Raw genomic sequence first — 19,307 nt, 5'->3', positions numbered from 1 at the left:
TTGTAATCTCTTAGAATATGTTTTATTTGTTTCCTGTGATGTTGTTTTAAGTGTTTCCTGTGTGGTTGTTTTATTTGTGGCTGTCTTTATTTCGATGTCATTGAATGTTGTTTTAGTAATGTGAAATGTTGTTTTAGTTATGTTTAATGTGAAATGTTGTTTTAGTCATTGATGGTTGCAAACTCAATTAAAAAGACATTATATTACATTCATAAAGCTAGTTGAAGTAAACATTAAATAAAGCTAGTTGAAGTAAACATTAATTAGGCCTATTGGACGGGCCTACTACATTTGGACATTTACTTCGGATATGGCCTACTTCACGGCATATCCCACACATTCTCTTTTCCTTTTCCACGTCGTCCATTTCGGTTCGAATCCGAGTACTGTTAGGGCGTCCTCTTTTTTTCCTACGCATAGTTTCGTCATGACAAAGAGTAGGCCCTCTATATTGCGGCCAATTGTCTTGATGTGGGAGGATCTGGAAGCTTTGTTGGTAGACTTTAAAAACATGCTGTATCTTGAACACGTCGGGTATGTGAATGGTGTAGTCTTGGCGTATACTTTCACATGCTGCAATCACATGTGAGCAAGGCAAATGGAACGCTTGAAATTTTCCACAATCACATGTTCTTTTTCGCAGATCAAAACCATAAGTACCAGTTGGACGACCATCGTTGCGGTTTATTCTTTCGGCCACCATAAAATAGAACCTCTCCCGGTCAAACTGGTAAACATTATGACTGCTTGCTTTGTTGACTTCTTCAGTCATCCCCTTGATACACTTGTCTGTAAAAGTTTGGCCTGATGTCAACCTCTTTGTCCATTCATGTCCGCGTTGACCAAATAATGCTCCCATCCGAAAATATGTGGCCGAAAACAAAGACGCTATTGGAAGATTTCTGATTGCCTTTAGCACAGAGTTCATTGCTTCTGCAAGGTTAGTCGTCATGTGTCCCCATCGTTGCCCTCTATCAAACGCCCTTGCCCACTTCTCCCTGGGGATATTTTCAATCCACTCCAAAGCATCTATATTTGTCAGACGAATTTCGGTTCTATAGTAATTGTACGTTGACTCCGTCAATGCATATCTTGTTACAAATAATAAACATGTCAAGAAACCGACAAAGATCATTTGACAAATGTACTTCACAAAGATCAATTAGACTATTACCCATGTTGACGAGTTTTTTACGTAGTTCCTTGTCTCTAATCGCACGCATAAAATTTTGCGCGATATGCCTAATGCAATAGACATGTGAAGACGGAGGATTTTGCCATCCATTTGCAGGATCATCATAGGCACTTTTAATCGATGGATGTCTGTCTGATATTAGGCATAGATTGGGTTGGGGTGTCACGTGGCTTCTTAGATTACGAAGGAAAAAACTCCAAGCATCCTTGGTTTTACCCTCGACAATAGCGAAAGCAATTGGAAAAATGTTACCATTCTCATCCTGCGCCACAGCCATCAACAATGTCCCTTTGTACCTTCCATACAACCATGTTCCGTCGACTTGAACAATTGGCTTGCAATAGGCAAAACCATGGATGCATGGTTGAAAAGCCCAAAATAGACGATGGAATATCATCTTATCACCCAACTGGCTTCCTTCGTTTGAAAATGCAGGTAACGTTTCCAAGTCTATTATCATTCCAGGCAGATATGTTTTCATTACCAATAACCATTGTGGAAGGTCATTGTAAGATGTCTCCCAGTTTCCATACAAGGATTCTATGGCCTTTACCTTTGCAATCCACGCTTTCCTGTAAGATATATTATAACCATACTTTCCTGTTATATGAGAAATTATGAGCTTTACCTTAATTGATGGGTCGGTGTTAACCAGATCTCTGATGCAGTGAGAGACAATATCTGAGGTAAGTTGTCTATGGTCTTGCGACATTGAAGTGGTTGTGCAGACATGTGGTCCACTCAACTTACCTATCATCCACTTAGAATTCTTCTTGCGAACTGATGCTCTACATTTGAATTGGCAAGTTGGATTTGTGCATTTGATGACATATCTCTTCGTATCAGATTTGTATACCCAATAATCAAGATTATTGGTGATATGCCAATGTTGTATAGCAGCAACGCACTCCTCCTTGTCTTCAAACTCCATTCCCTCATATAAATCAACATGACTATAGTTTGTTATGTGCGAACCAAATATTGATTCAGACTGTGCCTCTTCTAAACAGATATTTCGCATGTGATCCGGTGGGGCGTACATGCTAATCGGTCGTGCAATTGTAGGATGCGACGGCTCAACAATATCAGGGTCATTGTCATCACCAAAAAGATCTTCATATTGCACTTCTTGTATTTCATCCTCACTGTACTCGTCCACCTGTTCGTCGGGTATAAATGGTTCGTTGTTTTGTGTTGGCTCTTCATCAGTGGGTTAGCTCATACCATATTGATGCGAATGCGACTCTTGCGATTGGTTAATGGGAGGACTAACTATATGAACATATAGCTCGGTATCGTCAAGAGGAGCAAACGAATTGTGACATTCGAACATCACTTTAACGCCATCGTCGTCCTCTATTGGTTTCATGACGTAAAAAATGATACCGCTGTCTCCATTAAACAACGGAAGTCGATAAATAATTTCACTTACAGGAAGTTGCAATTTTGTTTCGATCCGTTCCTTCAAATGCATAAAATCGGCTCTACAATGCACTTTGAAACGTTTTGTTTCGGTATTGCTAAACGAAAAACCGTTGGTTAGATCGTTACTGATAACACCATTGTAATGCACTGAACAAATAATGTTTCTCTGAGCCATTCAGTTTTAATATAATGTTTCTCTGAACAAATAATTTTTCTTTGTATTTGAATGTGTGTTGCTATATATGTTTCAGTCAAAGTGGTATTTAAACTGTGCCAACCAAAAAATGGACACGTAGGGAGTCCGTCCAGTCAAAGGACGAATCACGTTGCAGTCCAACCAGGGGCTGGCCGAACCACAAGGACGTCCGTCCAAGGGTTGGCCGAACCCATGCATGCTTAGTTGGCGTCCGTCCAAGGGGTGGCCGGACCACAAGGAGGCACAATTTTCGTTGCATGCTGCATGCATGCATCCCATCAACCAGTGTGCAATCCCATCAACCAGTAGAAGCATGCAAGACATCTTTAATGAAGTTGGATAATAGAATGCCCCTTCTTTGCATGCATTACACTTGTTAGTCCAATGGTTTATACAATGTATTCACTTTGACTATAAATTCAACCTCTCATTATCACTCCAAACTCATCACATCTTCCATATTCTAAAGTTGCATATTCATCTGAAACACACAAAAAACTCTTTTCCACTACCACAATCGCACAACATGTCTGGTTTGCTTGCTTTGGGAGATAATCATAGAGGAACAAGGGAGAACGTGGCTGCATACGTACGTTTTGTTACTAGTATTTCTTATACGTAAGTTTCACATTTTATTATTTTTGTACACTAACAAAATGATATATTTTTTTTATAGGATGACTCTAAAAGGTTTAGACTACATAATCATATGTTTGATAGGGAGCCAAGTGAGGCTATCAAGCCTTACTTGCAAAGAGCCGGTTTTGGTCATGTTTCCAAAATTAATTTTAGAAGTGTTGATTCTAAACTTGTAATTGCGATGCTTGAGAGGTGGAGGCCCGAGACACACACGTTTCATTTGCCAACTGGTGAATGTACAATCACACTTGAGGATATAAATATGTTGTTTGGCCTCCGCATAGATGGGAGGGCTGTAGTAGGTGAAACCGAAGGTCCTGATTATGCATGTATCGATGCTTTAGGCATAGAACCTTTTAGTGATAGGGTGAAGGGTGCGGTAAAATTGAGATGGATCCACGACGAGTTGTATGAGTTAGAAAAACATTCTCAACAAACCGAGGAGGAAAATATACTGCATGCAAAATTATATATCTTAAGTATGATTGCTGTTTTATTTCCTGATAAATCTCATAATGTATTGCATTCTTCTTGGTTCAAATTTGTCAAAGATTTTGATGAATGTGGCAAATATAGTTGGGGGTCTGCGTGTTTGGCTTACCTTTACAGGGAGATGTGCAAAGCATGTCGTGTAGGATGCATGAGTGTTGCAGGCTGCTCACTCATTCTCGCTGTGTGGACATACTATCGTATTCCACGACTTGCTCCAAGGAGTGAAATTGCTCCATCCTATCCATACGCCACTAGGTAAATTCTTTATTCTATATATTTATTTTTCCACTAAATTAACGCATATTTCTAATTGAACTTTTTAAATATGCAAGATTTGCACAACGAGGTATGGAGTATTTCTCAACTCCAAATACTTATCTTGATGGATATTGTTTCATTTTGGATCACATGGTCCAAGGAGATGTAAGTTTTTTTCCATTCCATATATTAAATCTTTCATCTACGTAAATACGACTCTTATATTTATTTATGTCTTACAGTTTTTGTGGCTGCCTTACGAAAAATATCCTCGTGGCGCTCAACGAGAAGCTCGAGCGTGGAGTGCAACTACATATATTATTTGTTTTCATATTGTGGAAATGCATCACGCCGACAGGGTTAGGCTTCAATTTGGGTTTACTCAAAACATCCCTCAACCTCCGAGGTGTCTTGGAGATCACCACACCATAACAAAGAACGATGTCAAGGATTGTGCTTATCGAGATTTGAACATTCAAGAGAACAAGGAGTGGAAGTGTAGAAAAAACTTAATAATGACAGGTGAGGTGAGTACTACTTTACGCCACACCGATGAATATATGCAATGGTTAAGAAATATTCCATTAATATATTTGTCGAAAGAAACGTATTTGGCTGACCCTCGTCATTATGCCTCCTCTTCATCAACCCCACATACCACCTTTCAACAAGAAATCCCACAATCATTCCAACCAACACCACAATTCCAAGCAACACCACAATTTCAACCAACACAACAATTCCAACCAACAACACAATTCCAACAAACACAATTCCAACAACAAACATCTTCATTTCCACAAACATACCAACATACTCAAACCACACAACAACACACGTTTTTTGCCACACCATCTCAAATTCCAAGCCCTTACACCTCAACCCCCCAAACAAACTACTACTACCATCAAGAACAATATCAACAACAAACAACACTTCGACCACCGCTACATAACACCCCAATCCCTCAACCCGACTTCGACCAGTCATACTCTCAATCTCAACCGCTTTCCTCCGCCCCTTCACTCTCCCAACAACAATATACCTTTGACACGACGAATGTCTACTATCCACCCTTTCAAGCACAAATGCCACAAACCTTTGTGGCGTCAAATAAACCAATCCTTGAAATGACCGATGAGGAAATACTTAATTTACCACCAATAATTGAAGAACAACTGGCTAGGTTTATGGATGATAGTCCGTCGCATCAAAACGATAATCTTTCAAGCGACGATTCTCCACAAAGGCAACCTCCACCAAACAATGAGCAACCTATACGCAAGAGTACAAGAGCACCGAAACCCAAAAAATGTCTCACTGGGGGTCATATGGTCCAACCAAAGCCCAAGAAAAAACAGGCTTTTTTTCCTTGTACCCGTTTATGTATTGAGTAAAATAAATATTGGCAAATATATTTTTTTTATATTTTAATGTTTTTTATTATATTTTAATTATTATTTATAATAAAAAAACAATTTTCATGATTAATAAATCTTTAAATTCAATTTAAATAAAAAAAACAAAAAAAAAAGGTCCTAGTTTGCGTCCGGCCCACCCTTGGCCGGACCCCAACTAGCGAAAAGAACTCTTTTCCAGTCCGTCCAAGGCCTGGCCGGACGTGAACTGAAAGTGTGGCATTTTCGTATTTTGTTTTCAGTTCGTGACATTCTGGTATTTGAATCTCTTATATGTGGCATTCTGGTAAAAACAACACTACACTATTACATGATTTATTAAATATTATGAAGCTTTTACTATATATTTTAACCTATTGCATTTTGACTCTTCAATAAAAATGGTATATGGGTCAGAATACAATCTATTAAAATTTAAATGATTTCATAGAATTTTACAATAGGTCAGAAAAAATTCCAGTGACCGACTCAGCTTTGATTATTGTCATGTTATAGCATTTGAGCATGCATATGATTCATACGATCAAGGTTGGAGATTTAATTGATACTAATTATGTCATTTTTGTGTTGGCTTATGCATCACTTTCCTTGCTTTAGATACAATTAATAATTTCTTGAGTTTAGGTTTTATGCCATTCAATCTGATTTTATTGAGGTGTGTTGCAGCTTTAACTAGTACAATGTCCTTCCTAGATAGCAATTTGATGTTTTATTTTAATAAAGATAAAGAAGTGATATATGAACAATAAAGTGTGACATATAACCTTTTACTAGCCAGATTCACATTTAGATCTTCTTGATGCGTCACTATTAGAAAAGCTAGAATTATGAAAAAACGAGAAAAAAGCTGTGAAAAGTCAGAAAGTTATTATCAAGAGGGAAGTTAAGATTGGGATGTACGTAAAGAGGAGTGGTTTTAAATCTAGTGGTGTATTTAGTAGTAAAAGAGAAGTAGTTTTAAAGTAATTTCATTCTAGTGGTGTTTATATGTTATTTCATTCTTAAAGGCTTTTATCATGCTAGGTACATACTATCTCATTGGACTGGCAATTTTTTGTTTTGGACCTTGAGTCAGAGTTTTGGAGGAATTAATTTGTCACCCCCTAACTTATCTTTGGCACCTCCATATTGTATGTTTTTACTATTATATCCTTGTTTAAAATTATCAAATTTACAAAAGTATGAGTTTTACCAAAAATATCAAATAAAAATTTTTAAAAAATATCAGAAATTTTGAAATTTCTGATAAAAAATCATAATTTTCATGAGTTTTTACTAGAAATTTAAAAACTATACCGAAAATTTCCGGTAAAAACTCACTAATTTTTACTAGCAATTTCGAAATGTCTGCATTTTTACCGAAAATTTTTAGGAAAAACTCATGAAAATATTTACTAACAATTTCAAAATGTGTGTGTTTTTACCAAAAATTTTGAAATTTCTGATGAAAACTCTTGTATTTTTTACCAAAATTTTTTAAAAGTATTTTTTTGAAAATTTTGAATGAAGTACCGAAAATTTCGTTGCTGGAAACTTCGTTCGGCCCTTTTGTTATTTTTTTGATCATGGACATTTTTGGCATTATAAAAATATTGGGGGGGTGCCAATTTCAAATTTGCCAAGTTAAATTCTTGGAGTTTTGTCTAGAAAATAAGGAGACACTTTTACCTGACACCACAAATATTTTTATAATCACTAAAATCTCTTTCATATTATTTCCATTTTAAAAATTCACATTCAATCAAAAAATTTCACTTTGAAAAATTGGTAAAAAAAAACAAAAAAAATCGGTAGTTACTTAAAACAATCCGATACAAAAATATTGGAAAAAAGGAGAAATGTAGCAAGGTTGTGGGGGAGCCGCATTGTTTCACTTACTCCAAGAGAGACCAAGCTTTAGACGGACATGCAATCGGAAGCAATCCCTTTTGAAGCTGACCATTTTTTCCTTAACCAAAATGTGTCGAGCCTTTGAATCCTCAACCCCCTGACAAGAGTCATTGGGGAACATAAGTTCCTCATGGCCGGTGGCAAGCTGATTCAAGATTAAAGTCGCACAAAATACCTCGTAAGCTAATTATGTCAACATGTTGGATTTGCTGACTGCGGAGAACTGGTGAACTTGGATGTAATCATCAACACACACATACTCCTTCATCTTTATTATCGTATAAGGCAAGCGACAAACCATCATAGGGGGTAGTGAGAGAGGAGTGTCTCTTAAGTGGATACCAGGAGTAGGCCTAAGCTATTTTGACCTCTTTGTCATTGCAGAAATTACTTGGATGATCACTTTTCCTCAGTCCTTTTTAGTAGGCCGCTCGTGGTTCTTCTTATTTCGATCCTCCAAAGATGCCGATAAGACTAAAGGAACCCTGGTATTCAGCACGAGCGCAACATCGGCAACCAATGAGTCTTTCTTTTTTAGACCATTTGAAAGAAAAAGAACAAATCAGTAGAGAAGAAGGAACGCAAGCTTACAGACCATAAAAAAAGGGATACCAAAAAGCTCCTTCCTCTCGTCAGCAAATCCCACCTCATCAATAGCCTTGTTAGGCCTCTCAGAATTATAGAAATAAAGCATAATTTCCTTCACGACTCTCTTTGCATTGGTAAGAGCTTCACAGGAGACTGAATAATCTTTTGCCCTATTTATGAAGTAGTTCGAGGACCACAAATGCATCCTCTAATCAGTGTAGGCGGCCGACTCTTCGAAAGGGGAAGGAACGATGTAGAATTCTTCATGAGCAAAGAGTGATACAGGGGTAACCATGAAGTAGTCCTCCTTAAAGTCCTTCCAGATTTCCATATAGACACAAAATATTTGAATTCTTGCACGACGGAGAGAAACAAGACTGTAACCATCGTCTCTCTTGGAGATGGGGTTAACCTCGAAGAGAAATGGCAAGCATGGGAATGAAAACGGTCAGCGAAAGTCAAACATCTAACTTCTTGAAGATGCATCAATAGAAGGGAATATAACACCCTTCAAATTTTTCACACCCCATTTTATCCTCAGGGATCTTAGATATTCCCCAATCTAAAGGGGATACCACTCCAGGCTCATCAACTTCGTAGGGGTAACGAGAAGGCATTTCAAATATTATGGGGCTACTTAGGAATAGTCCTCTATGAGTGTCGCTGCCGGGTTAACCTCGAAGAGAAATGGCAAGCATGGGAATGAAAACGGTCAGCGAAAGTCAAACATCTAACTTCTTGAAGATGCATCAATAGAAGGGAATATAACACCCTTCGAATTTTTCACACCCCATTTTGTCCTCAGGGATCTTAGATATTCCCCAATCTAAAGGGGATACCACTCCAGGCTCATCAACTTCGTAGGGGTAACGAGAAGGCATTTTCAAATATTATGGGGCTACTTAGGAATAGTCCTCTATGAGTGTCGCTGCCATCAGATTAAGCAAAGCTCATATCTATAGTATAAACAACCCAAATGTGTTGGCAGCAACAGACCTCTTAAGAAAAGGGGTGGCCTCGAGATATTGAATAAAGCAAACTCGTTCCCATAAACAGTGTAGCAATAATTACCTCTGAAAAGGAAAAGAAGCACAATTGAATGGATAAGAATGTGGTGACTTGAGCATTTATAAGTTGGGGAACTCACTCACTTATCACCTTAAAATTTTAGGTGGACAAGTGATGTATCTCCCACAAAAGTGTGTTTCTCAAAGGAAAGTCCCACAAAGTAAGAATGCTCCTCGCTCGACCCTCCCCCGATTGTTGCGCTAACAAATGGTATCATGAGCCTGGTTCGAGAAAGGGACCGAATTACTTGTATAAAAAAGTACCCCACATGGGCAAGGGTAAGCGTCCCATATGTGGGTAAGAGTGTCCCGTTGAAGAGATTCAACGGTGGTACAAGTGTATGTGGAAGCGAGAGCTTCCACTTAAGGGGGGGCATTGTGGGCTCACACTTGAGGGGGGAATGTTGAGAATAATGCAAGTGTGAGTAAATGGGGAAATAGTCCCACATTGGATAGGAATGTGGTGACTTGAGCATTTATAAGTGGGAGAACCCACTCACCTATCACTATGTATCAATGTTCTCTAGTGAAAAAAAACTCAGTGGTGTGTCTCCCACAAAAAGTGTGTTGTTAAAAGGAAAGTTCCACAAAGTAAGAATGTTCCTTGCTCGACCCTCCCCCGATTGTTGCGCTAACAATATAATGATAATTCAGTTGATCTCAAATATCTTTTGGAGATGTCAAGTCCAAGATATGATACATTTCAACGTTTGATACACATAGACGTGTTAATCTTGCAGCCTTTTCTTGCAACCTTATGTAAATTTTATTGAATCAACATATCTGTAACTCTAATTTTCCATAATACAAACAACGATCACTTAGCTACGCAATCCAGCAAAAATGTGTCAACACCTGCAACTACAAAGCAGTTGTAGTTCCATATTATTTCTTAAAAGAATTTGTGTTTTGAGGGTTACAAGCCATACATACAATACTATGGTCTCAATTAAAAGAGCACCTCTGACTTGTCTCACTTTGTTAACTCCCTCACATAATGCCCCTCTTTTGTCTTAATAAACTTTACTCGACAATCTTCATATGCATTCCCTAAGTATAAACTTTTTCAAGTAAAATATGTATAGATGCAAGTAACTCTGAGTTCTTGTGAAACCCCAAATCAACATATTTGATCATAGCATGATACACCTGATTATTTGCTAAATAAATAACACTCTGACTATCGCAATGCAATTGGAGTCTGCTTTGTTGAATACTCCATTCTCTAACAAATCTTGTAATTCATAAGACCTATATGGCAGACTCAGCTACTGTCGTGTACTCACTTCAACTGTAGACATAAATACTAGTTGCATTTGAAAGCTTATTTCATATAACAAATTATAACCAAACTAGTAATTTTTTTTGGTTAATGTGTTGTTTAATTTAGTTTTAGGCTTCAGACCCATTTTACTTTTTCAGAAAAGCGAAAATTAAAGTTAAAGGAAAAAAACTATCATTTTTGTGGATATTCATTGAAAATTAGATTACACATTTTGAATTGGATTCATCATTTCTAGGTATTCAACTTAATCTAAAATTTAAATTTTTGAGAAATAGAAGAGATTAGCTAAGCAAATTACATAGAACTAGTTTGAAGAAACTTAAGAGCTAAGAAACAGTATTCCCATCCGGCCCATATATACATAGCTGCAGCCCATGACGATGTTTCAATTCACAGTGTCCAATAAATAACATACATAATTAATGAGTTATGGCGTTATTTCATATCATATAGTTTTCAATCAAAATTTTTCTTATAGTTAATATAAATTCAAACATTATGGGATCAGTTTTTTTTTTTTTTTTAATTTCTTTTGATTTCACATCAATGTTGAAGAATGGTGACATAAAGCAGCTTCAAAAAAGTTATGGTGATAAATCATCACAACATAAAGTGGTGACTTCTAAGGATATAATACCAAAAGGGTGTTTGCCAATCAAGGTGGGGCATGGTAAAGAACAATACAAAATTGTAGTGCATTTCTGATGTTATTTAACCACCAAATGTTTTATGAGCAATACCAAATTTAGCTTCAAGTTAAAATTAATTTTAAAGTTAAAGATAAAATAAAATCTTCTTAAGAGCAATTATTTATTCAAAAAACAATTTTATATTTTTATTCTTTTAAACTCTTAAATATTGTTTTTGAGTCTATCCCGTTTTTACAAAACCCCAACTAATAAGGTAAAGATTGTGAGAATTTCTTCACCCACCTCCCAACCTTCTTGGCCACCTCCGGTGAATTTACCACAATACCCCTTGTTTCGGAAGTTCATTTCCGAAACTGTACTTTTTTTCTTGAAAAAGGTGTTTTCGGAAATGAACTTCCGAAAACGTGTTTTTTTTAATATAAAATATTGATTTCGGAGATGCATCTCCGAAATAAAGTCACTTTTCAGAAAATGTGGTGTTTCGGAAGTTCATCTCCGAGCGCACCCCCCCTTGGAGGAATTCGGAAATGCACTTCCGAAAATAGGTCTGGACAGAAGAAAATGAACAATTCGCTTTATTTAATCGGGTGAAAATTACAACGATAATATTACATAAAATTAAAGTTACATATTGTTAAACACGGGTAGGTGGGGATGAGAGAGTGGTGGGGAGAAAAAAAGGCTTCCAAATTTCAAAAGGTTTATTTATTATTTTAATAAAAATACGTACAACTGAAAGTAACAAATGACGGAGGAGGTGTAACCGGAGCCGAAACATATGACGGAGGAGGTGGATATCCGGAGGAAGAAGACCCGGAGGTACGTCCACCGCGAGACAAAGGAGCCAATCAATGTAAGCTATAATTTATCATTATCATCAGGGGACGTCATTACAAAAAATTGGAAAAAAAATCTTATTATTTTTAATCTTGATTTTTTAGAAATGACCTCCCCAGATGATAATCATAAACTATAGCTTACATTGATTGGCTACTTTGTCTCGTGGTGGACGTATCTCCAGTTCTACTTCCTCCAGACATCCACCTCATCCGTCATATGTTCCGACCCCGGTTACCACTTCCAAAAACTAACATGATAAATCCAATACAAATACACTGTGCGATACAATCCGAAATCAGAACAAAACAAAACAAAAACATGTTATTCTGCCCGACGAGCGTTACAAAATACACATCAAACAAAAAAAAACACGTTATTCTTCCCGACGAGCGAACTCCTCCGAATGAAGATAATTATACCAATCCTCATCCCACTCAGTCTCAGAACCATCAGCGTTGATCACGACTCTCACGCCTGAAGACTGAGCTTGAGCATCCGGGCCCCGGCCCCCCTGGGAACGAGAAGTAGAGCCGGTCGAAACCTTCTTCTTCTCCTTCACCTCTTTCACCTCTTTCACCTCTTTCTTTGAAGAATCCTTTCTTCCCTTAGCGCCCTCTCTAGAAGACATGTTCCTGTAAACAATTGAAATCGATTAATATGCGAGACAAAATAAAAAACAAAAAAATTTGAACTTCTGATATATTTCGGAAGTTCATTTCCGAAAACTGGGATGGAGGTGTTTTCGGAAATGAACTTCCGAAACACCCCTGCGATGCAATTTCCTGCAACTTCCATGGCAGACCCCTAAATAAACCTTCAAACCAAATCAAAATGCTTCTAAACAACCTAAATACTACTAACAACCTAGCCATATATCATTTATGCAATTAAAACCCTATATAACATGCATTTGAATAATAGATCTAAAAATTTCAAAACTTACAAAGTGTTAGGATTGAGGGCTTTTGAATGTTGTTTAGCAGTGTGATTGGAGCCTTGATGCAGCTTTGGAATTCTGTTTGCAAAAATTTTCGCCTCTGCCACTTTTTGTTTTGATTTAGGGTAAATGATTGGGGGAGGGGGAGTGTTTTGATAAATCTGCAGAAATCGCAGTATTTCGGAAGTGAACTTCCGAAACAATTGTTTCGGAAATGAACTTCCGAAGTAAGTCAATTTTTTTAAAAAAACACGCTTTCGGAGATGAACTTCCGAAGCAGGGGTAGTTTTGGTTTTTCGCAGGAGGTGACCACCCATAGGGAGGTGGGTAAAGAAATTTTCAAGATTGTTTCCATATATTGCCTCACTCTTAATCCAATTCTTCATGTCTAATTTATTGAGTTTCGTGTGTGTATATAAATGATGAGTGATTAAATAGCAGAAATTTTATGATATGTTGCATACCGATTTCAAACTAAATTTTGATATCATCTTAGAATGTGTTTATTGAACTTAACTCATCTCTACTAAATCGATATATAAGGTGAAGGACGACACTCTATCTAAATTGTTTTTAGACTCCTGGTCTTAAATTTTTTTCGAATACATCCTCTCACGACCAATAGTAGGTCGTGGTGCGTGGATATAAATGGGGTTGACACGAATATTGATATTTTATATTTCATCCGCCCTATATTATTTGTCGCAATCAACAATGATCTAGAAAATTTTATTCATAAACATTTTATAAAAAAAATGGGACAAGACCCAAAACTCATGGATACAACAATACTTAAATCTAAAAGTAAATAAACCACACCTATCATATTAAAATGAAAAGACGCAAGCTATCAACACAATCATTGTTTTCTCAATAAATTTGAGAAACTAATAACATTATAGAATGAATTAACTGAAGACAATCATCCCATCTTATTTTAAGATTCTTAATTTAGGATTATTTTATGTTTTGGTCGATCTCAAGTTTATTATTGAAGTATTATGTGCTTTTGAGTGTGAGAAATTTCACTGTTTTATACTTTAGAAAAAGCGTGTCGTTGTATTGAGAAGTATGTAAAGATGCCAATAGGGTGGGAGGGGCGACGACGGAGAATACATCCTTATTCTGATCTCCGCCCTCAAACCTATTCTTCATCCCCATCTCGAATTATCGTCATAGGAGATTTTGTTTCTCATCTCGTCTATGCAATTCTTGCAAAGATTCATAAACATAAAAAATATAAAAATCAACATTTACATTAAAAACTTCATAGAATGAATCAAGTGAAAAAAATCTTTCCATCTTATTTTAAGATTCTTAGTTGAGAATCATTTTATGTTGGCCGATCTGAAGTCTGCACTAATGCGATTATGCTTTTTTGAGTGTGAGACTCTCGTAAACATAAACATTAAAAAACAACATTCACATTAAAAGAAGTACAAATAATCAATATTGAATTAATTTTAATCAAAATTTCTCAAATTTTATCTTTTAACCTATTCGATAGCATATTCTACAAAGAAAATTCCTCATTCATCTTTCTATTTTTTCATTTCTTGCTTATTAACTTTTATTTTATTATTTATTTTTTTTGGCAAGGAAGAATTTTATGAAACTATTTTATATATTTTCTGTGAGAGGGAAAGAAATCAATGTGGATAAGTGAATATACAACACCAACTTGCTGAAAAAACAAAATGGCAATTTTTAGGTTGACTGTGCTTTTCGTAAAATAGTTTATTCAGGATATGCTATTATGGGCCTCACATAATACAAAACATATTGTGAGCTCAGCATGACAAAATGGGCTAAAATAAAATAAAATAATGAGTAGGGTGCCAATAGATTCTGCTTTACAAGACTTTGTTTAAATATAAAAATTAGTCACTGAAGTCAAATTATTATTTTTTATTGGTTTACAGGTTTCTATTATTTTTTACATAGAAATAATACTTAATTACAAATTGTTCATTCGCTTTAATTTTTTTATAAAATAAAAGCAATATTACACTAATGAATTTAACACGAGTCTTATAAAATCTTATGAAATTTTATTATATATATAAAAAAAAAAAACAGAAACAAACGGCCCATAATTAATTTATATTTAATATTTTCTTTTCACCATTTGCCCTTCCTGTTAGTAATTTTTTTTTCTCTTGCACCAAGTGGCCTCCATTTGTAAACCTTACAAAGAACACATCAATCATCTTTTTTAATTTCAATGGTCCCTAACCACGTATGTTATATTTAAAAATATATATTTGATTATATGCAAATATATTACTTTTTTTTAAAACTTTTAGCTTTTATAATTATGCTTGTTTTATTTAAATATTATGACAAATATAAATATTTTTTTATATTTATCTTTTGTTGTTTTAATTCATATAAAATAAGCTTATATATTAAAACAGACTCATGTTATAATATGAATATGAATAACATTTGATTTTAATAGGAGACACAAATTTTAATACCACTGTCATACCCCAAAATTTACCCGTCATAATTCACTTGTTTTTAATTTATCAAGGGTGTTAAAAATTAAGAGCCACAGGGTTTAATATACCTATTATTAAACTCGCTCTCTTATAAAATCCCCTTATAAATTGATCAAAGAAAAGAGAGGGTGTAAATAGCAAAAAAATCTCTAAATTCAATTGGCACTTGGGTTTTTTTCTTCCTTTTTTGTTTCATAAGAAAACGTAGAGGGGTGTCTTGCTAGAGATAGAAAATCTGGGGCCCAAAAGGCCCATTTGCTTATCACCATTTAACCATTTACATTATTATTAATCATAACTTATTAATATTATTAATTCACAAATATTAGTTTAAAAAAATTAATATTGGGTTGTTAAGATTAATCAAGTTTTTATTATTAATACTAATGTAATTAATTGGTGCTAATTACTGTTATCAGAACATTATTAATTAGTTTTATTGTTTTTATTAGTTAATCAGTCAATTAAATAAATTAAGTGAATCTAGTGTTTTTTTTGGTTATTGTCGTTTTGTCATTTTTTTAATCACAAGGCAATGCTGAAAAGCTAGTTACTGGGCCTAACACGCTGGGCCGCGTATGGATCATGGAGTGGACCGGGTCAAACCGACCCGGCCACTGTTCACTCTCTCCAACCTCACACGAAACCCTAGTCCTCCATCTCCTCTGCGCCGCCGCCCACCCCCAACGTAAACCCTAACGCAACTCAACATGCCCAGGCCCATGGATTGAATCGGAAACGGAATCAAACCAAAACTCAATCAAAATCTTCAATCACAATCAAACATTAACATTGAATCAAATCTTAACAAAACAGAAATCTAATCATTAGCAAACAAAATCAAAATCTAATTTTATTAAGCGAATGAATCAATTACAAGAGAATCGGATCGAATCAAATCTCTAAAACTGAATACAATCTTCCCTAAAATAAATCTAACCCTAAGCCTATAAATGCAGAAATAAGTGAAGGATAGAAAAACACTTAGAAAGGGGGGGTTTGAATAAGTGTAGTCTTAAAAACTTGAACGATAAAAACAAATTGCACAGTTATTTTTATCCTGGTTCGTTGTTAACTAAACTACTCCAGTCCACCCCCACGGAGTGATTTACCTCACCTGAGGATTTAATCCACTAATCGCAACAGATTACAATGGTTTTCCACTTAGCCCACGACTAAGTCTTCTAGAGTATCCTGATCACAACCTGATCACTCTAGGAACAAATGCTTAGACACAAGCTAAGACTTTCTTAGAGTATCCTGACCACCACGTGATCACTCTAATTACAACTGCTTAGACACAAGCTAAGACTTCCTAGAGTATCCTGATCAACACTTGATCACTCTAGTTACTTACAAATTAATGTGATCAAATAAGAGTTTTACAATGCTTCTGAAAAGCTATAATCACAACAGTGATATTTCTCTTAACGTTTAAGCTTAATCTCACTAATATATTACAACAGCAATGTAGTGAGCTTTGATGAAGATGAAGTTTCTGAGCTTTGAATTTGAACAGCGTTTCAGCAAGTTAATTGTTAGCAAATCGTCAACCTTGCTTCTCATCAGAACTTCATATTTATAGGCACTTGAGAAGATGACCGTTGGGAGCATTTAATGCTTTGCGTGTTCCGTACAGCATTGCATTTAATGTTTCACGCTTTTGTCAACTACCTCGAGCCTTGTTCACGCTGTGTCTACTGACGTTGCCTTTAATAGCTTCCAACGTTCCTTTTGTCAGTCAGCGTAGCCTGCCACCTGTACTTTCTTTTGATCTGATGTTTGTGAATAAAACGTTTGAATATCATCAGAGTCAAACAGCTTGGTGCATAGCATCTTCTTGTCTTCTGACCTTGAAGTGCTTCTGAGCGTGATACCATTAGAACTTCAGTGCTTCTGCTTCTGATCTCAAGTTCTTCTGATGCTTTCATAGACCCATGTTCTGATTCTGCCTTGACCATCTTCTGATGTCTTGCTAGACCATGTTCTGATGTTGCATGCTGAACCTTCTGAGATAAAGCTTCTGAGCGCTGATTTGTGCATACTCTTTATATATTTCCTGAAAGGGAAATTGCAATGTATTAGAGTACCACATTATCTCACACAAAATTCATATCCTTGTTATCATCAAAACTAAGAATATTGATCAGAACAAATCTTGTTCTAACAATAAGAAACAGAAGAAGGGGATCTTGAATTTTCCGGAAGAACTCTAAGCGCCGCCGCGAGACTCCTCATCGCACCTGCAAATCACACACAGAGAAGAAGGATTAGAGAGGAGAGTTGGAGCTTACACGTCCAGAATACAAGATAAAAGGTATCAAATCGAATCCACTTAGCTTAAGATCTTGACTTGCATGCTCTGTTGTGATTATTGTTAGAATCTGGGCACAAATTTGGGATTAGGGTTCTTGTGTTCATCGGATTAGGTTAGATCTAGGTTTTGGTTTAAATTTGTTGAAGGGTTGAGTCTGGGATGATGAAGATCGTATGATCTTCATCGGGAATTGGGTTTCACGGTGGGTGTGGTGGTGGCCGACGGTGGTGTTTTGGGTCTTTTTCTGGGTATTGTTTGAAGAGAGAGGGGAGAACGTTTGAAGAATAGAGGGAGAAGAGAGAGGAAAATCTGGAAAAATGAGAGTGGGAATGAGGAGGGATCAGATGATACTCCTTTGTTGACGGTTAGATGAGCGCCATGTGGCCTTCCAATGGCCACATGGATTGTATCCGGAACATGATTCCGTGCAAATGCTTTACCACGCACCCTTAATATCAAACACATGCAGACCGTCCACTGTTTGTGGATTAAGATCAAACGGCCATAGCCTTGAGCGCACACCCTAACACCATACACGCGCACACACCAAACCGACCGGATTTTCAAATGTTGATGGGCCAGGCCCCATCGCTAATTACACCCCTACAAATTACTTGCTAAACGTAGGATGCACCCCCCTGCGTAAATGTAAAAAAAACCTCATGGGCCTAAAGCCTTGTTATTAACACACCCTCTAATTTTCTATCCATTGACAAAATACACCCCCTGCATCTAATCTAAAAATAAAAAAAAAAATTTAATTAAATAAATTTTTATAACTGGAATAATTTATTTAATTGTTTTTTTGATAACTTAATTTTTCCTCGAACCGACTAAATCCATTAGTCGCACTAGACGAAAAATAATTTCCTTTTTAATTAAATTAATCTACTAACTCTAAATCAATTCTCTCCTCGACCCGACTAAAACTATTAGTCGCAGTAGACGAGAGATAAAACTTAATTATAAATCTAAAACACCTTCAATTTGCTGTCCGCGATGATCAATCTATCGATCTGAGTAACCAGCAATGCCTTTAATCCGTTAGCTATACTGACCAAATCCATTGGTCACCGCATCTAACGGTGCCAAATCAAATCAGGGTTGTATGCCAAACCTCAAAACACTTTCATCTTTCAAATCAAATTCAGAACTGCGAATAGGCCACTCAAAAAGCCTTTGGATAATTTCAAACCACAATTTCTAATTCTAAGGCGTACAACCCTGTGCCCGAACTACGTTGACTCTGATCCTCCATAAGGAGGTACGTAGGCACTTGGTAACAAGGCGAGTCTCCCCCCCTATAATTTCAATTCATTCTTAAATCTTATTTTTTACCCTTTTCAATTCATTAGCTATAAACCTCATAATTATTGCCATAAACCTTATCTTTACAATGTTAGCCTTTAGGAAAGGGTTGAGGGTGCCTAACACCTTCCCTCAACCTGATTATAATAACTTACCCTGAATCTCATATCTGCGTAGGGTTTCCTATTCGCCCTTCAGAATAGGTGGCGACTCTAAACCTTTCAATTTTAGGGCAGGTTGCTACAACCACATACATATTATAATTATAAATTAAGATATAAGCTAACTTTATAGATTG

The 19,307-nt window shown here is 36.2% G+C and overlaps 1 protein-coding gene across 1 annotated transcript; it reads right to left on the bottom strand.

Annotated features, from left to right (window-relative positions):
* Positions 1–259: 259 nt before the first annotated feature.
* On the bottom strand, positions 260–2,795 carry LOC131619979 (uncharacterized). The gene is made up of 3 exons (XM_058891009.1): positions 2,469–2,795; positions 1,243–2,354; positions 260–1,091 (listed from the first exon to the last, which is right to left on the bottom strand). The coding sequence occupies exons 1-3, from the start codon at positions 2,793–2,795 to the stop codon at positions 260–262; spliced, it is 2,271 nt and encodes a 756-aa protein (XP_058746992.1).
* Positions 2,796–19,307: the final 16,512 nt, after the last annotated feature.

Source organism: Vicia villosa, linkage group LG7 (assembly GCF_029867415.1).
Source record: "Vicia villosa cultivar HV-30 ecotype Madison, WI linkage group LG7, Vvil1.0, whole genome shotgun sequence".
Classification (NCBI taxonomy): Eukaryota; Viridiplantae; Streptophyta; class Magnoliopsida; order Fabales; family Fabaceae; genus Vicia; species Vicia villosa.
Note: the sequence above shows the minus strand (reverse complement) of the source record. Positions and strands in the feature narration are given on the sequence as shown.